General features: G+C 42.7%; 1 protein-coding gene across 3 annotated transcripts in view; it reads left to right on the top strand.

Annotated features, from left to right (window-relative positions):
* Positions 1-23,619, top strand: part of LOC110491743 (alpha-tectorin) — a 49,037-nt gene extending 25,418 nt beyond the window's left edge. For 2 of the 3 annotated variants that reach the window (XM_036946623.2, XM_090202414.1), the window contains 15 exons: positions 2,530-3,100; positions 4,999-5,600; positions 6,033-6,190; positions 6,443-6,843; positions 7,361-7,557; positions 9,418-9,816; positions 10,144-10,427; positions 10,946-11,217; positions 11,423-11,539; positions 11,690-11,874; positions 12,745-12,914; positions 15,226-15,474; positions 16,335-16,497; positions 17,446-17,548; positions 22,919-23,619. In XM_036946623.2, coding sequence (XP_036802518.2) covers positions 2,530-3,100; positions 4,999-5,600; positions 6,033-6,190; positions 6,443-6,843; positions 7,361-7,557; positions 9,418-9,816; positions 10,144-10,427; positions 10,946-11,217; positions 11,423-11,539; positions 11,690-11,874; positions 12,745-12,914; positions 15,226-15,474; positions 16,335-16,497; positions 17,446-17,548; positions 22,919-23,025 — 3,978 coding nt within the window. In that variant the 3' untranslated portion in view covers positions 23,026-23,619. Of the gene's footprint in view, positions 1-2,529; positions 3,101-4,998; positions 5,601-6,032; positions 6,191-6,442; positions 6,844-7,360; positions 7,558-9,417; positions 9,817-10,143; positions 10,428-10,945; positions 11,218-11,419; positions 11,540-11,689; positions 11,875-12,744; positions 12,915-15,225; positions 15,475-16,334; positions 16,498-17,445; positions 17,549-22,918 lie in introns of all 3 variants that reach the window. The other variant, XM_036946622.2, reaches the window with a different exon arrangement.
* Positions 23,620-24,071: the final 452 nt, after the last annotated feature.

The raw sequence follows: 24,071 nt of genomic DNA, 5'->3' as shown, positions 1-24,071 counted from the left end.
CACCGTCGCTGGACCAGACAGGACTGGCAAAAAGTGCTCTTCACTGACGAGTTGCGATTTTGTCTCACCAGGGGTGATGGTGCGTTTATCGACGAAGGAACGAGCGTTACACCGAGGCCTGTACTCTGGAGCGGGATCGATTTGTGCGTTACAGGGAAGACATCCTCCTCCCTCATGTGGTACCCTTCCTACAGGCTCATCCTGACATGACCCCAGCATGACAATGCCACCAGTCAGACTGCTCGTACTGTGCGTGATTTCCTGCAAGATAGGAATGTCAGTGTTCTGCCATCGCCAGCAAAGAGCCCGGATCTCAATCCCATTGAACATGTCTGGAACCTGTTGGATCGGAGGGTGAGGGCTAGGGCCTTTCTTCCCAGAAATGTCTGGGAACTTGCAGGTGCCGTGGTGGAAGAGTGGGATAGCATCTCACAGCAAGAACTGGCAAATCTGGTGCAGTCCATAAGGAGGAGATGCACTGCAGTACTGCAGCTGGTGGCCACATCATACAGTGCCTTGCGAAAGTATTCAGCCCCCTTGAACTTTGCGACCTTTTGCCACATTTCAGGCTTCAAACATAAAGATATAAAACTGTATTTTTTTGTGAAGAATCAACAACAAGTGGGACACAATCATGAAGTGGAACGACATTTATTGGATATTTCAAACTTTTTTAACAAATCCAAAACTGAAAAATTGGGCGTGCAAAATTATTCAGCCCCCTTAAGTTAATACTTTGTAGCGCCACCTTTTGCTGCGATTACAGCTGTAAGTCGCTTGGGGTATGTCTCTATCAGTTTTGCACATCGAGAGACTGACATTTTTTCCCATTCCTTCTTGCAAAACAGCTCGAGCTCAGTGAGGTTGGATGGAGAGCATTTGTGAACAGCAGTTTTCAGTTCTTTCCACAGATTCTCGATTGGATTCAGGTCTGGACTTTGACTTGGCCATTCTAACACCTGGATATGTTTATTTTTGAACCATTCCATTGTAGATTTTGCTTTATGTTTTGGATCATTGTCTTGTTGGAAGACAAATCTCCGTCCCAGTCTCAGGTCTTTTGCAGACTCCATCAGGTTCTTCCAGAATGGTCCTGTATTTGGCTCCATCCATCTTCCCATCAATTTTAACCATCTTCCCTGTCCCTGCTGAAGAAAAGCAGGCCCAAACCATGATGCTGCCACCACCATGTTTGACAGCGGGGATGGTGTGTTCAGCTGTGTTGCTTTTACGCCAAACATAACGTTTTGCATTGTTGCCAAAAAGTTCAATTTTGGTTTCATCTGACCAGAGCACCTTCTTCCACATGTTTGGTGTGTCTCCCAGGTGGCTTGTGGCAAACTTTAAACAACACTTTTTATGGATATCTTTAAGAAATGGCTTTCTTCTTGCCACTCTTCCATAAAGGCCAGATTTGTGCAATATACGACTGATTGTTGTCCTATGGACAGAGTCTCCCACCTCAGCTGTAGATCTCTGCAGTTCATCCAGAGTGATCATGGGCCTCTTGGCTGCATCTCTGATCAGTCTTCTCCTTGTATGAGCTGAAAGTTTAGAGGGACGGCCAGGTCTTGGTAGATTTGCAGTGGTCTGATACTCCTTCCATTTCAATATTATCGCTTGCACAGTGCTCCTTGGGATATTTAAAGCTTGGGAAATCTTTTTGTATCCAAATCCGGCTTTAAACTTCTTCACAACAGTATCTCGGATCTGCCTGGTGTGTTCCTTGTTCTTCATGATGCTCTCTGCGCTTTTAACGGACCTCTGAGACTATCACAGTGCAGGTGCATTTATACGGAGACTTGATTACACACAGGTGGATTGTATTTATCATCATTAGTCATTCAGGTCAACATTGGATCATTCAGAGATCCTCACTGAACTTCTGGAGAGAGTTTGCTGCACTGAAAGTAAAGGGGCTGAATAATTTTGCACGCCCAATTTTTCAGTTTTTGATTTGTTAAAAACGTTTGAAATATCCAATAAATGTCGTTCCACTTCATGATTGTGTCCCACTTGTTGTCGATTCTTCACAAAAAAATACCGTTTTATATCTTTATGTTTGAAGCCTGAAATGTGGCAAAAGGTCACAAAGTTCAAGGGGGCCGAATACTTTCGCAAGGCACTGTATACTGACTGTTACTTTTGATTTTGACCCCCCCTTTGTTCAGGGACACATTATTCCATTTATGTTAGTCACATGGCTATGGAACTTGTTCAGTTTATGTCTCAGTTGTTGAATCTTGTTTCATTCATACAAATATTTACACATGTTAAGTTTGCTGAAAATAAACGCAGTTGACAGTGAGAGGATGTTTCTATTTTTGCTGAGTTTATATATACAATTATATTTTAAATACTTTACTGGGAGAGAGATTTAATCTAGAAGCTTTTAAAACCTCTCCTTCATGTACTAAATTCCTTTAAAGGGATAGTTCACCCAAATTACAAATCCCTTTAACCATTTTTTTTGTCAAATCTCAAATCCCACATTTCCTAACGAATTGATCCCATTGAATCCCACCATAGGTGAATGGTCAGCTGATCCGATTGCCCTTTAGCACCGAGTCCGGCCACATCCAGGTCTTCCACAGCAGTGTCAACAGCATCGTCATCCACACCTCCTTTGATGTCACCGTCCAAATTGACTGGCCTCACTTGGTCCGGGTCACCACACCAGGCACCTACAATAGCTCCCTCAGTGGTCTGTGTGGCAACTACAACGGCCACAGGCACGATGACTTTCGAACCCCGAACGGTGTTCTGGTCAACAACTCGCAACTCTTTGGAGACAGTTGGCGGGACGGGTCCCTCTCGGCGCACTGTGTGGAAACGGAAAATAGGTTGCTGCCACAAATTGGACAGAACACCACTGTTTACTATTCTGACCAGTCATGTGGCCTTATGGCTTTGCCTGGTGGGCCGTTCTCTTTGTGCCAGAGCAGGGTGGGCCCACGGGATCGGGTGGAAGAGTGTGTGGAGGATTTGACTGAAGCGGGTGGGGACCCAGGAGTCCTGTGTGAGGCTCTTCGTGGTTACGCCCTAACGTGCCAACAGAGTGGCATCACAGTGGGAAACTGGAGGGATGTCGCTGATTGTGGTGAGCACCAGTAGCATTATTGCATACGCTGCACGTCAACTGAACCCCTACATTAAAATGCACATATATCACAAGCTGGTTCATGTATACTTATTATGCCCTTCAATGCCAGTATAGTATAAGAAGTATAGTGTAGTATAATTAAGTATAGAATACTAGCATTGACGGGCATAATACATATAGCCTGAATCTCAAAACGAGCACTTCGATCACACAATCACTCGATATGAGCATTCATGACTCAATCAGGTCAATCTCACTGCGCCCTGCGCCCTTCGGAAGCCTATTTATCGAGTTGGCATCCTATTGCGTCTCAGTGCCCTTGGAAGCAACTTGTTCCCATGAATCTTAGCATGTTAACTAGCAACAACAGTTATTACTACGTCACCCTCAAAAATAGTCTGAATAAATCAAGAAATCTGTAATTAATTTTGAACTTTGATTTGGAGGAGGTCTCAGTCGCTCAATTTTAAATCCAGTTAAGGAGTTTCATGTTTCTGAAGCTTGTCTATTATTAACGTGTTAGCTAAGCTTGAGCCAGCCACTTCATATGAAACCTTCCAACCAGCTAGTGCAACACTAAATCAGGGGGTTAAAGTTCCCTGTCACTGTGACGGATTTCTGTCATATAGATTCTGGAGAGGTTGTTTTATTGCGGATCTACACTGATCGTAAAAAACGATCTCAGGGGGATTGGGTTTGGAAATGACAGCCTAATACAGAAGCATGTCTGTTCTACGAAATATTTGCGCTGAACTGACATGCATGATTGTTGCTTACACTCCTATGTTCAGAAGAAGGGAATACTTCATAACGATAGTCTATAATGCGCTCAAATCAAACAGCAGTGTACTGTAGCTCTTGGCAAAGTAATTCAAAGCCTAAAGTTTATTACTCAGGATGAAACTTTCCAGCGCCATGTAATGTTGTTAGACAACCCCATAGTAGGATAGTTTACCTATTTACCTAGTCAGAACACACAATAACAAGCTATGTGAGATAAATATTCCTCTCGAGGTGCATTCAAGTTGCGAGAGGGAAACATGTATTCTGACAAGCAGTCAATGCACAACAATTCTTAATGCTATCAAGGGAAAATGCGTTTCAAAGCAGTTTTCCAGTGCTACCACATTCTTTTCTCTACACCTTCAATTGCGTGAGTTGGCCTCCGATGATCAATCTGAGATCGACTTAAGTTTCTGTCATATAATTTTTTTTGTTCGTTGCTTTAACCCCTGTATTAAATACAATGCTCATTCCATAAGCAAACTAGCTAGTTACCTAGCTACTGTATTAACATTATTTTATCACAATGAACATTTTTTTTAATGAATTAGCAAACAGCTTACTCTGCCCTTTTATCAGTGCAATGCCTAACATCTTTAGCTAGCGCTAGTTCAAATTCCATCCCTGTGTTTGTCAGTGAATCTAGCTAGCAGCAGGCTACAACAAGCTAAAACCAGCTGATGAAATCACTGGCAACTGTTATACAATGCTTGCACTTATTTTGTGCAGGAGTAGAGATGTTGTTTTTACAAGTTTGTCACTGTCTATCGGAGTATGTGTCTGCCTCAAGTCTCCAGTGCCCGTGTTTCATGGCAAGTGAGTCATGCCCCAAGACAGGTTGTGAAAGACTGCTCGCAAATGGTTTTAGAATTTTTGAATATTGATGCAAATTTTGGCAAAAACAATTTCAGACTTGAGTGATCACTATAGTACACAACAGCAAGTGGCCAATCCTATAAAGGGCTTAGGGACAAAGTGTTTGGTTTGAGATTCAGCTATGATACATGTGTGCAATCATGATATGGTTCAGCTTTATAGCCTATTAATGGTATTATGTTAGTGTTGTGTCTGAAAGGGTTCTTCAATGAAATCCACGTTTTTTTCCCCCTCAGAACAAACCTGTCCCCCCAACAGCCACTACGAGCTGTGTGGCACTTCCTGTCCCGCCTCCTGCCCTAGCCTCTCCTTCCCCTTCCTCTGTGTCACTGCGTGCCAGGAAGGATGCCAGTGCAATGATGGCTACCTACTCAGCGCCAATCAATGCGTTCCGCCAGTGGCCTGCGGATGCCACCACCAGGGACGCTACCTCCAAGGCGGTGAGCGCTTCTGGGAAGGTGGGGAGTGCCAGAGCCTGTGCACCTGTAACGGCACCACTGGAGCAGTCCGCTGCACCCCATATGCCTGCAACCCCCAGGAGTCCTGCCGTGTGGTGGAGGGTGAGTACGGGTGCCACCCCAACCCCCATGGCACCTGCTCCGCCTCTGGAGACCCCCACTACCTCACATTTGATGGAGGGGCATTTGATTTCCAGGGCACCTGCCGCTACGTCCTAGCAACCCTGTGTGGTAACACCACGAGAGGGTTGCAGCATTTTCTGGTGGAGGCCAGGAATGAGCCATGGAACGGGTTGACAGTTTCCATCACAGCCGAGGTGTTTGTCAATGTGTGGGGCCACTGGGTGCACATTTCCAGGGAGAGGCATGGAGTGGTTGAGGTAAGGTAACAAGCTTTGATAAAGACTATGTCAAATTACATTTTTCAGTTTGTGGTACTCCTTTTTTCCGAAACGCACCAGCTTTTTCAACAGATAGTACTATGAACTGAAACATGTCAAAGTTGCGGACCATTTTTTTTGTTTTATCTTCTTTTTTTGAAAGAGTACCATGTCTTTTTACCCAGACTAGCAGAACAGCGGAAATACTTGAACAAAGGCATGATGAAGATAATTGACGGTATTCACTTCAGGTGTTATGATGGCCATGGGGAATACAAACGTTATCTACCACATTTCTGTTGATTACATTCATCATCTATTTGACAAATACCAGAGATGATGATGATGATGAACAACATTGAGAAATACTATTGCTGTTATGCCACATTGTAAACAATGTCGAAAGACTGATTACTTCAATTGTCTTTTCAGATTGATGGAGTGACCAGCAACCTGCCTATCCTTTTGCATGGTGGACGGGTGTCCATCTACGCGAGTGGACTCCGCACGTTTGTCAACTCCGATTTCGGCCTGAGTGTCAGTTACGACGGCTCGAGTGTGGTGTCTATCTCTGTCCCCTCCAACTACAGGTGTGTGTTAGGTCCACATTGGTGGTAGTGGTGGCGAATGTAAAATTGATGGATGTAATAAACGGATTGATGTTTAAAATTCTGATGTCAGGGTTGTGGTCAATTTAGTTTTCAATTCAGAAAACTAAATTGACCCCAACTCTGCCTAAAGTACGTAATAAAACCTAACAATGGAAATGTTCGTTTTTAACCGCTTTAAACAGTTGGTTCTTATATCTGTAATTCACTGTATCACTATTATCATTACAACAGCGGAATGACGTGCGGCTTGTGCGGAAACTTTAATGGCAATCGCAACGACGACTTCCTCACCCCCTCCGGAACGCTGGCGTCCACTCCCTCCCAGTTTGGGAATTCTTGGAAGGTGGAGGGCAACTACACCTGCAGCGATGGCTGCGGAGCCTCCTGTCCACAATGCCACAACCCGAGTCCCGCCCGCGCCCGGTGTGAGGTCATCAAGGACGTTGAGGGACCCCTGAGCTTCTGCCACGGCCAGGTGGACCCCGAGCCCTACTTCCGCGACTGCGTGTTTGACGTGTGTCTGTCGGGGAACAGAGAGCAGGATGTTCTTTGCAGGGCTATCCAGACGTATGTGAGCACCTGTCAGTCAACCAACGTCAGGATCTACCCCTGGAGACAGAACACCACCTGTAGTGAGTGACAAATTGTCTTCACTTTAGATTGGTAGATAGGACCTAACATATTCTGTGGTGTAATCTTTGTGGTAATATGGTAAGACCCAAGACCTCATACAGTACTGTATATACGTCATTCTGCATTTTATTTAGAGTGAAAAGCCTCATACAGTTTCATGTAGTTTTTTTTTTCTCTGAAGAATGTACTTCATGCACAATTGCAAGTTTGATTGCATTCTAAAGACAGCCCCGTGAGTTTTAATAACAACGTCTCAAGTTGTGAAGCTTTCACATGATCAAATTTGTAGAATGTCTGGTATTTATCGAATGTACATTGGGGACAATAAAGTATCACATAAGCTCCAACACTTAAGAGAAACTGCTGGTGGTGCAGTTAAACACGCATTGTAACAATTGTTTTGTCAACATCACGCAGTGTGGAAACCTTTTCAGTGATTGCAACTGTACGACTAAGGCTTTACGTAGTCTCCAGGTGATTTTCTCATTCTCTCTCTCTCTCTCTCTGCATGTGCAGATATTGAGTGCCCAGCAAATAGCCACTATGAGCTCTGTGGATCAGACTGTGGGCACACCTGTGTCAGCAGCATTGATGCCAGCTGCGAGCAGAGCTGCACCGAGGGATGCTTCTGTGACAACGGTTACCTCAGGAGCGGGAGGCACTGTGTCCCCGTAGAGAGCTGTGGCTGCCAGTACGATGGCTTCTACTACGATGTGAGCTACTCATCTCATAGTTTATGCCAGGGGAATAGGTTTCGCTCTGTGTTGTATGCAGAGTAAAGGATCAAGGGTGACACCGCAAAGACTTTCTCGACGGATCAGAGTTTTTCCCGCCTGCATATTGAGTTAGAGAAACATGAAACAACGTTCTTTCAGTTCATTGTGTCTCAACTACATCTGGAACATTCTCCCATTAGAGCAGAAGTCAAGATCAAGTAAATAATTGTGCACATGCAATGTGTGCGTGGCACCACAAATTACATACACCATATATACTGAGTGTACAAAACATTAGATACACCGTACTAATATTGATTTGCACCCCCTTTTGCCCTCAGAACAGCCTCAATTCGTCAAGGCATGGCCCTCTACAAGGTGTCAAAACCGTTCCACAGGGATGCAGGCTGATATTGACTCCAATGTGTCCCACAGTTGTGTCAAGGTGGCTGGATGTCCTTTGGGTGGCGGGACATTCTTTATACACACGGGAAACTATTGAGTGTGGAAAACCCGAGCAGCATTGCATTTCTTAACACACTCAAACCGGTGCGCACCATACCGCGTACGGTACCACCATACCGCGTACGGTACCACCATACCGCGTACGGTACCACCATACCGCGTACGGTATACCGCGTACGGTACCACCATACCGCGTTCAAAGACACTTAAATATTTTGTTTTGCCCATTCACCCTCTGAATGGCACACACACACAATCTATGTCTCAATTGTTTCAAGGCTTAAAAATACCTTTTTAACCTGTCTCCCTTCATCTACACTGATTGAAGTGGATTTAACAAGTGACATCAATAAGGGATCATAGCTTTCACCTGGATTCACCCGGTCCGTCTATGTCATGAAAAGAGCAGGTGCTCCTAATGTTTTGTACACTCAGTGTAATAGAAAAAGTACCATGCCTGCATAAGCAGGCTTTCAGTTCAGTGTCTCAACTGCATCCGTGCCTGTTGGATGGTAAAGTCATATAACCCTCAGTCAGTGTCTGACCAGTGAGAATACAATGACTGCTCGTTTTCCCAAAGGAAATAGCTTACAGCATAGCTAATATACGAACATGCTAAGTTGCATAGCACTCTATGCTGCAGCAAATGCTAAAAACAACACAAGAGTTAGCAGCTCGTGCTCAGACTAAGGTGAACATTCCATTGAGCACGAGTACAAAGATGACATTCTAAACACAGGGAATTCCCAATGTAGATGGTACAATAAATATTAATAAAGTTGACAAGGAACATATTTCACTACTCTGTAGTGATAATTACATCATTTTTAGGACAGGATTAGCAGAGCTGGAAAATACAAACCACTTCCCATTGATGCAGAAGGAGAGAGAAAGGTTGCAACAGGTTCCGAAATGGAACAAACCATTCTGATTCTATCATTCTTATCGTCATATTTTCTCATATCAACTCTGCTAAACTCAGGGGACAGATGGATTTGCATTGCAGTGCTTTTTGAAATAATATACCAACATAGCTCTAGTCATGGTAAAATATTAAGACAATATTAAAGTAGAAAATGTATTCAGAAATAAATTATAACCCCTAAAGTGACCTGATTGACCCAGGCCAGTCCGTTAGATCACTGCTGAATCATTAATAAAAACAGTACCTTGCTAAATTTTCGAAAGGTTGATAGAAATCATCAGTATTTTTATGTCCAGTTTATTTTATGCAAGTAGGCCTACTTCATTCATTTAACTGTTATTACTCTTTGATTTAATCCCTTTGTAATTTAAAATAGCTAGGTGTACCTGTAGAGACGTTGTTATATGAACATGGTGTACTGTTGCCTATATTTTGCAACACATCCACACTGTTTTTTTGTACTTCAGGTTAGTGAGTCTTTCTGGACCCAAGGCTGCTCACGACACTGTGAGTGCTACGCCCCAAATGACCTCCGCTGCTCTGCCGCATCCTGCACCCCCAACCAGGAGTGCGCCATAAAAAATGGCCGCCTGGGCTGCTTCAGCGCCTTGTCCACTTGCACGGTCTGGGGCGACCCCCATTACATCACTTTTGACGGGGCCGTGGCCCATTTCCAGGGCACCTGCTCCTATGACATCGCTAGGACCTGTTCCAACCACTCCATTAATGGCCTCACGTTCCGTGTGGTGGCCACCAACCGTCACCGTGGCAACAACCTTGTCTCGTTTGTGTCGCTGGTGGATGTGTGGCTGTCCCATGGAGGGGAGGAGACCCATGTCTCCATTGGACAGAGCAAGAGCGTGATGGTAAATGCACTAAAATCCAAATAACACTTTTAAAGTTGATGCAAATGTGACAAATCTGTCAGTTTTTAGCAATGATATGAGACTTTTATTATAGAGCCCTTCAAGATGGTAGTCGCCTAGCCTTCCCCAACCACAAGTTTTTGTCCTCATTGCTTTTGCTTTGTTCACACTACCTAGAAATACTTATTTTCTTGCTTACAAGGACAAAAGCTTCTTGAGGTCTCTTTGTCGTCCACTGTCCTCTATCAAACTAGTCAAGTTTAGTCCTGAGGTCTTTTCCAATAACCTCAAATCTCTTTCCGACATTCCCCCTTTTTTCTCGGTCAGGTGGACGGGAGTGAGGTCTCTATCCCCTCCTCCATCGGCTCTATTGCCGGAGTGGTGCGGGAGCGGGGCTTCGTGATGCTCAACTCCAGTGACCTGACGGTCCAGTTCGACGGCCGTAGCACCCTGATGGTCAGGCTGGGCCGGAGCCACCACGGTGCAGTGTGCGGGATGTGTGGCAACCTCAACGGTGACCCGGAAGATGACAAAGTCCTGCCCAATGGCACGCCGGCGCGGAGTGACTATGACTTTGGTGACGGTTGGAAGGCAGACACTAGCCGGCCAGGGTGAGCTGCTGCTGCTGTTGTTGTCAGGCTTTGAAACAACTAAGGCTTCTGGGGAAACAACCTCTATTGAAATTCAGTTTATTCAAAATATGCCATAGAATGTATAATTTCATAAAAAAACACAAGAAGATGATTCAGAAGCAAAGTTTTTAGCAGAATGAAAATACATACTTTCATCAATAACGGAAACACAAGGGATTAGATGATTGTACAGTGACTGTTATTCCCTTGCAATGTTTTCGTTATTTCCTAACAGATAAAAGTGCTATGCTATACTCACTCACTCACTCACTGACTCACTCACTCACTCACTGCCTTCCGACTCTCTACCCTTCTCCAGAAGTGTGGTCTCGTTCACTCGCCCTCATGTATTTAAAACCATTGGATTGGTCCAAGCATGGCTGGAGGGAGTTTCAACCATATTCTTCACACTAGTCGGAGAAGGGTACAGAATCGTAATGTAGCCACTCACTCACCAGGTAAATAACTAACTAACTCTTCTACGTGTCCTTTTCCAGATGTGGGGCTTCTGATAACAGAGGCGGCGGAGACGACTGTCCCTTCATTGTGGAATACACGGACCTGTGTAGCATCATCACCAACACTACCGGCCCCTTCAGCGCCTGCCACCTGCACTCTGACCCCCAGCCCTACTTCACTTCCTGTGTCTACGACCTTTGCTTATACACTCCAGCCAATGGGATGCTGTGTTCTGCCGTGGCGGCCTATGAAGAGTCCTGTTCCGTCCTGGGTCTCGATATCCCAGAATGGCGTGCGGTTCTGCTGTGTGGTGAGTGTCCGGGTGTCTTTGGGGGCATTTTGTCTAAATGGAAAAATTGAGAAATTGGCAATTAGTAGGCATTACTGTTCTTTTCCAAATGTCTGTCCATACTATTTCTAGTTAACCCTGTAGTAGTTACTGTTGCCAATTGTCCCTCTCTCCCCTCTTTCTCTATCACTCTCTCCCTCCTTCTCTCCCTCCCTCTCTCTAGCAGAGTCGGACCCTTGTGATGATCTGGACTGTACTGATGATGAGTGGTGTGGGGATCAGGACGGCGTCTACGGCTGTTTCTGTGACGAGAACCACCATCGGCCCAACAACGAAAGCTACGGTGAGACTTCCCTAGCACTTCGCCAATGTGACCGACGTTGTCCGAAACCCACGTCTCCTGTGCAAATTCAGGATGAGTATAGAGGATACGAGAAACTGAGGACGGACGTTTAGAGATTAATCCATGGTCTTTGTCCATCTCCGCCCTTAGATTCGGTCACGTCTTGCTCCAGCAGTTCAGGCATCATGTCTCTGTCCCGGTGCCAGCTATTTGAAGCCGGTTTCCCACCCCACGCCCTGCACCTCACTGACTCCACCTGCAACGGGTCTGTCCGGGATGGACGCCTGGAGTTCCACTTCGACAACGACAACCAACTCTGTGGGACAACTCTTATGGTACTGTATTTTCACAGTTCAATCATGATATTATCACTTGGGATTATGTAGTCTCATAGTGCACTTCACAGACAACCCCATGCTCAAAAAAGGCTCAACAAATACAAATCATAGTCCAAATAATGATTCATATTATAAATATTTGTCAACTTTTCATTGTCGAGTGTTGCTGACTTCTTACTGCATAAATGCAGTATACTGTAGTTTATGAATGTGCTATGAAATCCTTACATACAGTAGGTGCCCATCAAGTGAAGATTTTATTTATAATATTCTACATCCACCAGTTTTTCACATTTGGGTTTTTCCACTACAAATGACTGCTTATGGGTACCTTCATGTGTGTTTAAAATATGAATATTCTCAGATTTTTAATTCATCGATTTAATGTGTGTTCAAATGTTTTTTTGTTAAGATCAATGCACTAACTGTAAGTCCCTCTGGAGAAGATGCTAAAATGTCAAATGTAAATGTTTTACATTCAGATCTCATATTACTGCATAGATTTGTTTTTAATGTTGACTTCACAAATGTGTCATTTGTACAGTTATTTATATTTTTTTGTTGTTGTTTGTCACATTTAACTGTGTAAAACCAAGCAGGACTACTTATTTCTCTGAGAGTGAGAGAGCTACTGTACTGTATATAGCGTTTTGCAAAAAAACATGCATATTTGTCTCTGATAGATATCAAACAAATACATGTCTGTCATTGAACAACCCCATGCCATGATTAGATAGTGAAAAAACACACCATTGTTTTTTCATAAGCTAATTTATCAACATTTCAGAAAAGGGACATAGAGCGTTTTGGAATGAGACTCTTTGGAATGAGACAAATGTTCTTATTTTGTTTGTTTTTTCTCCGCAGAGCAACGGGACTCACTTCATCTATCAGAACTACATCCAGGGTGAGGTGGAACCCCACGGAGGGGCGATGGGGGTCATCAGCCGTGCGAGGCACCTCAACCTGCGCTTCTGCTGCGAGTACCCCCTCTACCAGTCCTTGTCCATGACCATGGATCTCAACCCTCTAGAGAGGTCAGAGCACCCTCTCAAACAGCCTATGCTGACTGGAATTGAATTGATTTTAGCATTAAAGTTCTCCTCCAGTCTCCTTTTCACCTCAAGTAACACCTTATTTACTTAACAAAGGACACATCAATAGGTGGTCCAGGTCAGACATGACATGACACAAGTTGTATCTCAAGCAAGTGGGAGGCTGATGACATCACATCTGACCATCAGACCAACTCCTTGAATGCCCTATTCCTTGAAGTTTGCAGTTGTGTAAAAAAAAAAATATTTTGCTCAAAACATTTATTTTTTTATTTTTTACCCTTTAGTGTGTGTACTGTATTTATACTTGGGATATCGCTTTTCAACAGGAAAAGTAAATAACATCGCTGGAGGATGTATTTAAGTGCTATGTGTGCTAGTACAGTATATCATTGTTAATATTCCGTAGTCAGTGCGTGAAACTCTGTTTTATGCTCATGTTATCCTATTATCAAAATGATCCTTTCATATTAAAAGTATATTTTTATAATCCTTTTATAAACTACTTTTTTTATGTACAACAATTTAGGTTGCGCTTCACCTGTATAAAATGTGCTATACAAATAACCTTTATTTTAGGCCTTTTAGGCGGTATTCTGGCCATTTTTCTATTTACCCAGAGTAGATGAACTCGTGGATACCATTTTTATGTCTCTGCGCGCTGTATTTCGGAACAAGTTTCGCGAGACAGTACTGACTAGTGTTAGCGCATTGACTTGAAGTCTACAGTTACGGTAGCCAGAATCTCGCAGTATCCGTTAATTATGACAAATTAGCTGAATAGTCTTACAATGGTTAAAGTTCTCTGTCACTGCGGGGAAGAGAATTCTGGTGAGTTCAGTGCATACGCTGTGAACTGAAATGCATGATTGTTGCTGACACTGATGTTCAGATGAAAGGAAATAACCAGTCTATTACGCGCACCACCCCAGCGCTCAACTCAAATAGTGGTGGGTAGCCTACTGTAGCTGCTGGCAAAGTAATTCAAAGCCTGTATTTCATCACTAACGATGAAACTTTCCAGTGTTATTATTTAAACAAAATCAGACAACCCAATAGTTGACATATTCACCTAGTCGGCTTGTTGTGTGTTCTATGCAATATACATATTATTCTCGAGGCTCATTCAGGTTGCGAGAGCCGCAGGGAGGAAAACGTATTCTGACAAGCAGTCAATGCACAATCATTTTTTTATGCAATTATGTTTTGAAAGCAGTTTTGGGGGATCCCAGCTTTCCATTTATTCCTGTTTTCTTAAAATGTGTGGCATCATTTTAAAAATGCAGGTACAACCAGAGTTTCAAGCCTGTTTAAAGGTGCAATATGCAGAAATCACTCTGCCATTTCCTGGTTGCTAAAATTATAATAGTTTGCCTAATTTCAGTTTATGGGACAAAACAAGCAGTCATTGTGTAGAGAATCATTGTACCATCTAAACAGCTGTGAAATATATTTCCCATAACCAAAAATATCATATTTTCTGCTCTTTGCAGCTGCTGTACAAAACCAAAAGTAAAAGATGCAAAAACACAACTTAAGAACAAGAAGCATAGAAATAGCGCATATAAAAGTGATCTACCACTTCTTAGACTTGCTTTCAATGAGAATGACAAATATATAACTCACATTTCTATGTGAATTTGGTCTGGTCGCTGAAAAGTTCAATATTGTAGTTTTAAGGCGCAACTGTGCAACAGAGCTCTTAAAGAGGCAATGTCATCTTAAAAGGGCAATGACATACTTCGTAATAGAAACAACAAAAATATATAACTTTTTGAGTGTGTAATAATAATTAATAATATTAACAATCAGGATGTTGTGTCCAATCGGGTAAATGCATATGGACAAACCCCATGCTTCAGCATATGTATTTATAGCATATGTGATAATATAGACAGACCATGCATAAAAATAATGCTTTTTACCAATATGTTATTGGGCTCATTTCTGGAGGTGGAAATTATATTTTATTTTAGAGTAGAAACTACTTCTAAAAAGTCACCAGAACTGAGCTACTCAGACCGTCTACACAAAAAAAATCCCAGAAGAGGAAGCTGGAACCCCCTAAGCAAGGGTACTGGAATAGAACAAATTTACAGTTTATGTACAATACATGTACTCTTCCCCTAAAAGTATGATGGTCATTACTTTTTTACATGGCAGGGGAGGTTAACTAGGCCCCTCAGACAATTGGTTTGAGATCGACTTCTGTTTCAGTCATGGGATTTTTTAATCTTCAACCCTTGAGTTTTGTCTAGTTATTTGAATAACATTTTGTTCCTCTGCTCCATAGCATTGTGACCAGGAAGCTTCCTTCCGGCAAGGGCCACTACCAAATGCGGATGATCCCATACCAGGATGCCGGCTTCCGCTACCCGTTATCTGGTTCTCACATCAACGTGGAGATTGACCAGCAGATCTATGTGGCCGTGCAGGTGGACGGAGTGGACGGTCATCAGATCTCTACTGTGCTGGACTCCTGTTGGGCCACGCCTGTGAACGACCCAAACTACGCCGTCCGCTGGAATCTTATTGCTAGAGAGTATGGAGACATTATGTTTACCAGGGAAATGTTAGCATGTTCAGAGCCACAAATTGTCCCCATGATGGAAATAAGAGATTTGAAAGTGTAGGTTTGATATAAAAATGACACCAATTACCATTCCAAAAGGATCAAAACTAAACAAAAATGGTCATAACTTAGCTACGCCATAGCTACGGGAAAATGGCGCCATAGCTACGGGAAGTAGGGGTCCTGAATAATCAGAATTGAACAAAACATTCTCAGCAACCCAACCCCCCACCCCCTGACAAACTACTTCTTGCAGCTATGGGTGACGCTCTTAACATGCACAAATTCCAATGGGAACACAGCCATTTTAAAAGTGCGGGACTTGTGCAACGTCCCATGCTTTCATTTTCGCCTTACAGGAATTATATACATGTGATGAGAAAGCTTTAGTCATAACCTTTTCGCTGATGTAATCAGATCTCATGTCTGATTCTCAATTCATCCACTAGATCGCAGTAGAATATCACATGATGTGACTTGGCCAGAGTCTAGTTTGATCTAGTTTGGGTAGTGGCTTGCTGATTTTCAAGCCAGACATCTTAAAATGACGCTAGCAATTGGTACCAGGTCCAAAACAACCGCGCAGTTAAACAGGTTGTCATTTCCTGGTCAACTAAAATTGTATTTATCTAACAAGGAAACTACACTTGATGGAACAAAATAGTTGAGATATTGATAAATGCTTGACTGTTAAACCATCCTAATGTAATCACATGTAATCACCAAAATGACATTTCATTTAGAAAGCAAAAATAACAGCATAACTTATCATTTACTTCCTCCTTCACTTCCTCCTCCTATTTCCTCCCCTGCTTCCTTGTTTACTCCAGGTGCCCTAACCCTGAGGACAGCACGGTGGAGCTTATCCAAAATGGCGTCTCCACATCGGCCCACTTCTCCTTCCGGATGTTCACCTTCACCAGGAACTCCTCCAGTGTCTTCCTGCACTGCCAGGTCCACCTGTGCCTGTTGCACCTCAACGACTGCACCACTGTGAGTCTCCTCCCCTCCCCAACACACCTGGGCCATGTTCATTTTGCAAAACGTTTGAAAACATTGTGTAAGGCACAAATGAAACAGGTCCCAGGGTTAAAAGAGTATTTGTTTACTTTCAAAAACTTTGGGCATTTTTAATTGAGCCTGTCTGGAGTGGCAGATGTGTGTGGTTTGCTCTTTTGCGACTATTCCATTGTTGATTCCATTGTACCAGGCAAGCTCAAAGCTTTACGTTAAAGTGGCAATCCGCAGTTGAAACAATATCAAAGTGTTTGCCCTGCCACTATTTCGGTAAAAAGCTGAGGGATGGGGCTGAAGAAATGTAAACACTCTCAAATTGATAAACAGAGCAATGGATGCAAGTACTGACCATCCATGATATAAAAAGTATATGTTTAACCATGTTTGAGGCTATACAGTGTATTTTTTACATTTAATTTGTTTTAAAAAATTGGTGTACAAAAACGTATATTTTGGGGTTCTGAAGGGGTAGAACAGTTGAACTAATCTCATGAGACATTAATAAGTTATATTCGTAAAGAACCAATGGGTACATATCATTCATTTATAAATCCTAAAATGGATGTAGCAACTGGAGATTGCCCCTTTAAAATGCAACTAAATTATTTTATTTGTTAATTTACCCAGCTCTGCCCTACACACGCCGGAAGTCAAGCATCCTGTTGATGCCTTTGATGTTTTTTAAAAATTGAACTTTGACATTTTTCTCTAAAATCAGCTGATGTTAGATTATCCTCTCACTTTTGTGAGTTAATGTCAAATAGCCAAGACAACCACTTATAGTTAAATGTAAAAAAATATGTTCTGGAATCATCCTAGATAAGTTGAACTTGTTTACAAACAGTAGTCATTTGGAGGAAACTCTAGTAGTCCATAGCCTAAACATGGTAATACAGTCTTCCGTCTGGTTTCTGTGTCCTGCAGCACTGCTACCCTGGGCACCACCACAGAGGACGCAGGGACGTGTCCTTCCACGACAGCGCTGCCATTTCCATGGGACCTCTGGTTTTGAATGGAAAAGACAGAGGTAATATTTACCACTGTGTATTTCTGGCCTTAGAATATGATATTTTATACAGAATACACTATGGTATACCGTACCAACTGCACAAATTTAAAATAACTTACAGCATTGTTGAATACTCGTTTCTGACTGGCGAGAAGGGAATTCTAGAATACACATTAAAACCAGATAACAGGACGGTTGGAAAAGATTTTGGGACAGTTGGAAAAGATATCGGGACACCTTGCAATCATGACGCAATATGCGTCTACACATGCAGACCGTATTTGCTATAAAGTTACAGAAAGCTAAACCAACAACCACACAAAACTAAATTGCATAGATGCAAGTCCAACAAAGAAAAATGTAGCTAGCTAGCTAGCAATAGATTTGTTTTTGCAGAGATATATTTTTTTGGAGCATCTGATGACATAACGTTGTGAGTGATGAACATGAATTTAAGGTGATTTGTACATGTAGGTAGGGGTGATGTGACTATGCATAGATAATTAACAGCGATGACCAGTGTCGACGAGTGTCCAGGCAAAATTGGGCATCATCAGCTCATTGTTATGGATGTCTCCAAATGAATGTCAATAGAAAACCGCTTAATCCTTAAGAGTCTATTGATGCCACAGGAGGTTGGCAGCACCTTGTTTGGGGAGCACGTGCTCGTGGTAATGGCTATAGTGTGTCTTTGATGCCATTCCATTTGCTCCGTTCCAGCCATTATTATGAGCCATCCTCCCCTCAGCAGCCTCCACTGATTGCCACACCCGTGCATCAATCTAAGTAACATAATAAAAGAATCCCCATCAAAATCCATCAATTTAAGATAGCGATATCATGTTTTTTTTTGTTGCGTGGGCTGAGTCTCAATCCACCGCATCCGCCTATGTCGGCCTTCCTCATTATGGGGGAGACTACTCCGCTTTGCTATATGACCTCACAAGTGTCACGGGACGCGTCTGAAGGTGACCCATACAAATGAATGGAAGTATGGAGGTGTTTTTTTTGCCCCCCAAAATATGGGGTTAAGTATGTGTAGAAGAAAACTATAATATATACAGTTCCAGTCCAAAGTTTGGACATACCTACTCATTCTAGGGTTTTCTTTATTTTTTACTATTTTCTACATTGTAGAATAATAGTGAAGACATCAAAACTATGAAATAACATATGGAATCATGTAGTAAACAAAACAGTGTACAGTATACAAATCAAGAGTGTGCAAAGCTGTCATCAAGGCAAAGGGTGGCTACCTTGAAGAATCTCAAATATAAAATACATTTTGATTTGTTTAACACTTTTGGTTACTACATTATTCAATACGCATTATTTCACAGTTTTGATGTCTTCACTTTATGTAGAAAATAGTAAAAAAAAAAAAAAAAAATGGAATGAGTAGGTGTGTCCAAACCTTTTGACTGGTACTGTATATTTCCTGAGCTTTCTTATACAGTATCTCCTAGATATAGGACAGACACTTCAAAACCTTATTCCTTATCATTTCTTTTTTTACTGTATTTTTTTGCCATTATGAATGTCTTATTCAATGCGTTTCAATGGGCTATAGTAGTAAAGGCCAAAATCAGTAATTGTTCTATATTTTTTGGGGTACCTAAAGGAGTCCTAAAATTCAATATTAGCTAAATATTCCATGACCATCCTAAAACAATTCCATAAGTTAGTACCCCCCTCCCCCAACAGTTTCCACTTTTAGAGGTTTTAAGCAAATGCAAATGGAAGTACTTTGCTGTTATTCTGCAGAGGCCGTGACTGTGTTAGCCCTGGCTAGTTGGCTAGCTAGCAAGCAAGGGATAAGAACGTTGCCATCGAGCATGGCAGGATCAAATATTAAGAAATGGCAGCAACTTTCCTCCATTATGCACAGTTTTGAACAGATTAAAACAACTCTGTGCAAGGAGCTCAAGAACAGCCTTATGCAATACGGGATCCTACGGAAAACATGCAGATGCCGAGGACGATAGGCCATGGGAAATTGATCCACAAATGAAAGTCTATTGTGTGCACTCGCAGTGCGAGCAGTACAGCATGCACACTGGAGTTGGACAATAAGGACCACTTGCCAGTTCTGCAAGCTGACCCTCAGGCAATTGACGTCACCCACTCCAAGCCAATACAGTCCATACAGAGCACAGTGGACCAACCAACATGCAATGAAAATGCGATGTCCCTGCCTCTGACTTGGATGTCATCGAGCTAGGCATCTCTGACCACAACGCTGTGACACTGTCTCTAACCGCCCCAACTCTTCTCTACCGCCCAAAGAAAGACCATTAAATTCTGCAACCTGAGGAAACTTAACCTCATCCCTCTTTCAGGTACACATGCAGCCCACCTTTGAGTTTGACTGCTGTGAGCTGGCCCTCGATGACATGGTCAATCTGTATAACAGCGCACAGAGTAATATTTTGAACATCCTTCCCCCATAAAAAACATGTGAAGTAACATTCTAACGCTCGTCTCCTTGGTTCACTCATGAACTGCACAGAATGAAGACTCATGGCAGTAAGATTGAGAGACATCTGAGGAAGGATGTATAAAGACCACAAGGCAAGCTACTCTGCTGCCTTAAAAGCAGCACGATCAGCCTTCTACTCTGCCACGGTTGACAATGACAAAGTTAGCCCTACCATTAACCGCCTTTTCAACCCTGCAAACTCATGCTCTCCTGCAGCCTCCTCTGAGCAGTGCAATCGCTTCTGAGATTTTTTTAAAGACAAAGATTGATACCATCAGGACAAATATAATGGCCTCTAAGACGGCCAGGACCCCACGTGCCCCTCCCTTCAGCAACTTTACAGAAGTCACATCCGCTGTTGTGCATTCAATCATCTCACAAATGAAGGCCACCACTTGCTCCCTTGACCCTTTCCCTACACCCCTACTCAAAAACTGCTCATCTATCCTGCTTATGTTTGTCACCACCCTGATCAACAAGTCCCTGCTGACCGGAGAAGTACCATCGATTCTCAAAACCCCCCCTTACTGAAGAAACCCAAACTTGACCAGGACATCCTATCCAACTACAGGTCCATCTCCAACCCCCTCTTCCTATCAAAAGTTCTGGAGAAAGTGCAGTTGCACAAGGTTTTCCAGTCTGGCTTCCAGCTCTTGCACGGCACTGAAACAGCTTTGGATAAAGTTACCAACGACCTACTGATGGCTGATGATTATGGATCAGCATCCTCCTCCTCTTAGATCTCAGTGTTGCTTTTGACACCGTAGACCACGTCATCCTCCTGCGGCTTATCAGAGAGCATACTACTGTCTCTGGAACAGTTCTGAACTGGTTCTCCTCCTACCTCTCCCATAGGAAACAATACATCCTTTTTAGAGAGTCCAGATCATAGGAGTCTACAGTCACAGGGGTCAGTGCTGGTCCCTATCCTGTTTTTAATTTACATGCTCCCTAAATCGTCAGATATTATAACATTAACTTCCACTGCTACACTGACGAAACCAGGTTTACAACAAAAAACTAGACACCATCTCTGACCCTAGCAAGACTCAGCGGCTGCCTAAAGGACATCAGGGCATGGATGAAACAGAACTTCCTCCAGTTGAACAGTAGCAAGACTGAGGCTATGCTTATTGGGAAACCCAAGCAGGTCACCAGTACTGGAAACATCTCCCTTACAATCAACGGCCAGGCCATCCACCTGTCCTCTGTCATCTCCTACTTAGGAGTCAAGTTTGATCCTTCTCTGTCCATCGATGCACATGTAAAACATAATTGCCTTGGTCATACCATCCCTCTCCCATCCAGATGCAGAGGAATTCATCCATACCTACACCACGTTCTAATTAGAGTGTCTAGTTTGAGAAACAGATGCCTCACAAGTCCTCAACTGGCAGCTTCATTAAATAGTACCCGCAAAACAACAGTCTGGCCTTCTAGGCAGAATCGCAAAGAAAAAGCCATATCTCAGACTGGCCAATAAAAATAAAAGATTAAGATGGGCAAAAGAACAGACACTGGACAGAGGAACTCTGCCTAGAAGGCTAGCGTCCCAGAGTCGCCTCTTTACTATTGATGTTGAGACTGGTGTTTTGTGGGTACTATTTAATGAAGCTGCCAGTTGAGGACTTGTGAGGCATCTGTTTCTCAAACTAGACACTCTAATGTACTTGTCCTGTTGCCCAGTTGTGCACCAGGGCCTCCCACTCGTCTTTCTATTCTGGTTAGAGCCAGTTTGCACTGTTCTGTGAAGGGAGTAGTACACAGCGTTGTACGAGATCTGCAGTTTCTTGACAATTTCTCAGATGGAATAGCCTTAATTTCTCAGAACAAGAATAGACTAACGAGTTTCAGTAGAAAGGTCTTTGTTTCTGGCCATTCTGAGCCTGTAATCAAACCCACAAATGCTGATGCTCCAGATACTCAGCTAGTCTAAAGAAGGCCAGGTTTATTGCTTTTTTAAAATCAGGACAACAGTTTTCAGATGTGCTAACATAATTGCAAAAGGGTTTTGATCAATTAGCCTTTTAAAATTATAAACTTGGATTAGCTAACACAAAGTGCCATTGGAACACAGGAGTGATGGTTGCTGATGATGGGCCTCTGTACGCCTATGTAGATATTCCATAAAAAATCTGCCATTTCCAGCTACAATAGTAATTTACAACATTAACAATGTCTACACTGTATTTCTGATCAATTTTATGTCATTTTAATGGACAAAAAGGTGCTCTTCTTTCAAAAACAAGGACATTACTAAGTGACCCCAAACATTTGAATGGTAGTGTACATCGTTTCTCGGATCAACTACGGCAATGCGCTGTTTGGGTGCCCCCCAGCCAAATTATTACAGAGGCTCAAACTAGTCAAGAACAGTGCTGCCAGGGTCCTGACCAGGACCAAGAAGTCAGACCACACCCCCCCAATCATCGCCCAACTTCACTGGCTACCTGGTCAACTACAGGATCAACTTAAAAATGGTCATGCTTGTATTTAAAGCCTCAAATGGATTGAGCCTCACTACATCATACTCTACACTCCAGCCACTCTCTACTATTTCAAGTCCCCAAGACATGTCTCCAAACTATGGGGTACCGAGCCTTCTGCTCCCTTGCCCCTCACCTGACCATCTGAGATTCTCTCCATCACTCAGAACTTCTATAACTGGTCTTAAAACCCACCCTTAAATGTATTTAGCACCAAGCTCACTATTGATATTTTACTTGCCTTGATTCTAAATGTATTTGTTTTTATTCTGTATCATTGTTTTTTTTCCTCAGTAGAGCTTTGCGATAACTCTGTAATGAAAAGCGCTATACAAATGAAATGTATTATTATTATTCCTATTTTGTTCAGTGCTCTTATTTTTTGGACTAACTGATCTCTGATCTGTTTTGATTTCTCCTCAGATATGTCGATTCCAATATCAGAGAGAGTGAGTGGAGCCCCAGGTCAGATTGGCTCCCTGGTGACCCTGCTGCTCTCTGTCCTCCTGAGTGTCACAACACTGATCTAGGACCAATCTGTCTCTGTGGCAAACCCAGGCTTGGGTCTGTCCGGTTACAAAATAATCTGAATATGACTGTATGACTGAAGAGACATTGTAGAGTGTGTGTTGAGGTGTACAATGAAGTAGACCAACCTTCACAGTGACATTGTTAATGGTGATATAGTGATCATGTTTGAGTAAAGGGATATAGTGTGTGTTGAGGTTTACAATGAAGTCGATAAAACTGTACAGTGATATTGTGAAATATTGTTAATTAATCGTTTGATTTACAATTCCCCTCCTGCAATTTTAAAATGTGTTTACCTGTTCAACTTTTTGGTCTCTGGATATAGGCTATCAATATTCTCAACTCCGGAGCATTGCAAATTCAATGTTTTGCTAGGCCAACCATGAAGCCATGTTATCCTAATGTAGAAAGTGATGTATGGTTCATGTCTACTTGCCAGGAGAGGATGTAATCATTTCATAGAATACTTGTCTTGGGAAAAGGTTATTGGAGTTCATGCATGTTCCCAGGCTGTCTTTGAACTAGCCTTTTGATGTATGACATGTTTTATGTGGAACTAGCAGTTGGAAATTAAATATGAATCATTGACGACAGAAGTTGTTCGGCTCATCTTTATATCCATGCCTTTACATAGTTGGTGACAGTGGGTTCTGTTAGGAATTACAGACTTTTATGCTGTTTTGCATCAATAGCTACCTACTAAAGCATTGACCTAGTTAGCAAATGGAATATGAATGAATGAGTCTCTGCTGTGAAGCTTGCTATTCATGACCAATAACAATAAAACTAAACAAACTAACAAACAGACTATACAAATACAAGTGAGTGGAATAACAAACGGACCAAACAGCTAAAACGAGAACGTCGGACTCTGAGGAGGTGCGCGAGGACGTCGTTGCACCGCTGAGAGGACCCGAGGGACGAGCAGAAACCACTGGAGCCCCTGTGAGTACTGCCTGGTACCCGGCGCATCCCACTGTTAACAACATGCTACATTACAAAGTGGATCTGCCCCCACCATTTCATGGCGATGGAAAGGACAAGG

This window comes from Oncorhynchus mykiss, chromosome 16 (genome assembly GCF_057628025.1).
Source record: "Oncorhynchus mykiss isolate SJ-2025 chromosome 16, ASM5762802v1, whole genome shotgun sequence".
NCBI classification, from domain to species: Eukaryota; Metazoa; Chordata; class Actinopteri; order Salmoniformes; family Salmonidae; genus Oncorhynchus; species Oncorhynchus mykiss.
Note: the sequence above shows the minus strand (reverse complement) of the source record. Positions and strands in the feature narration are given on the sequence as shown.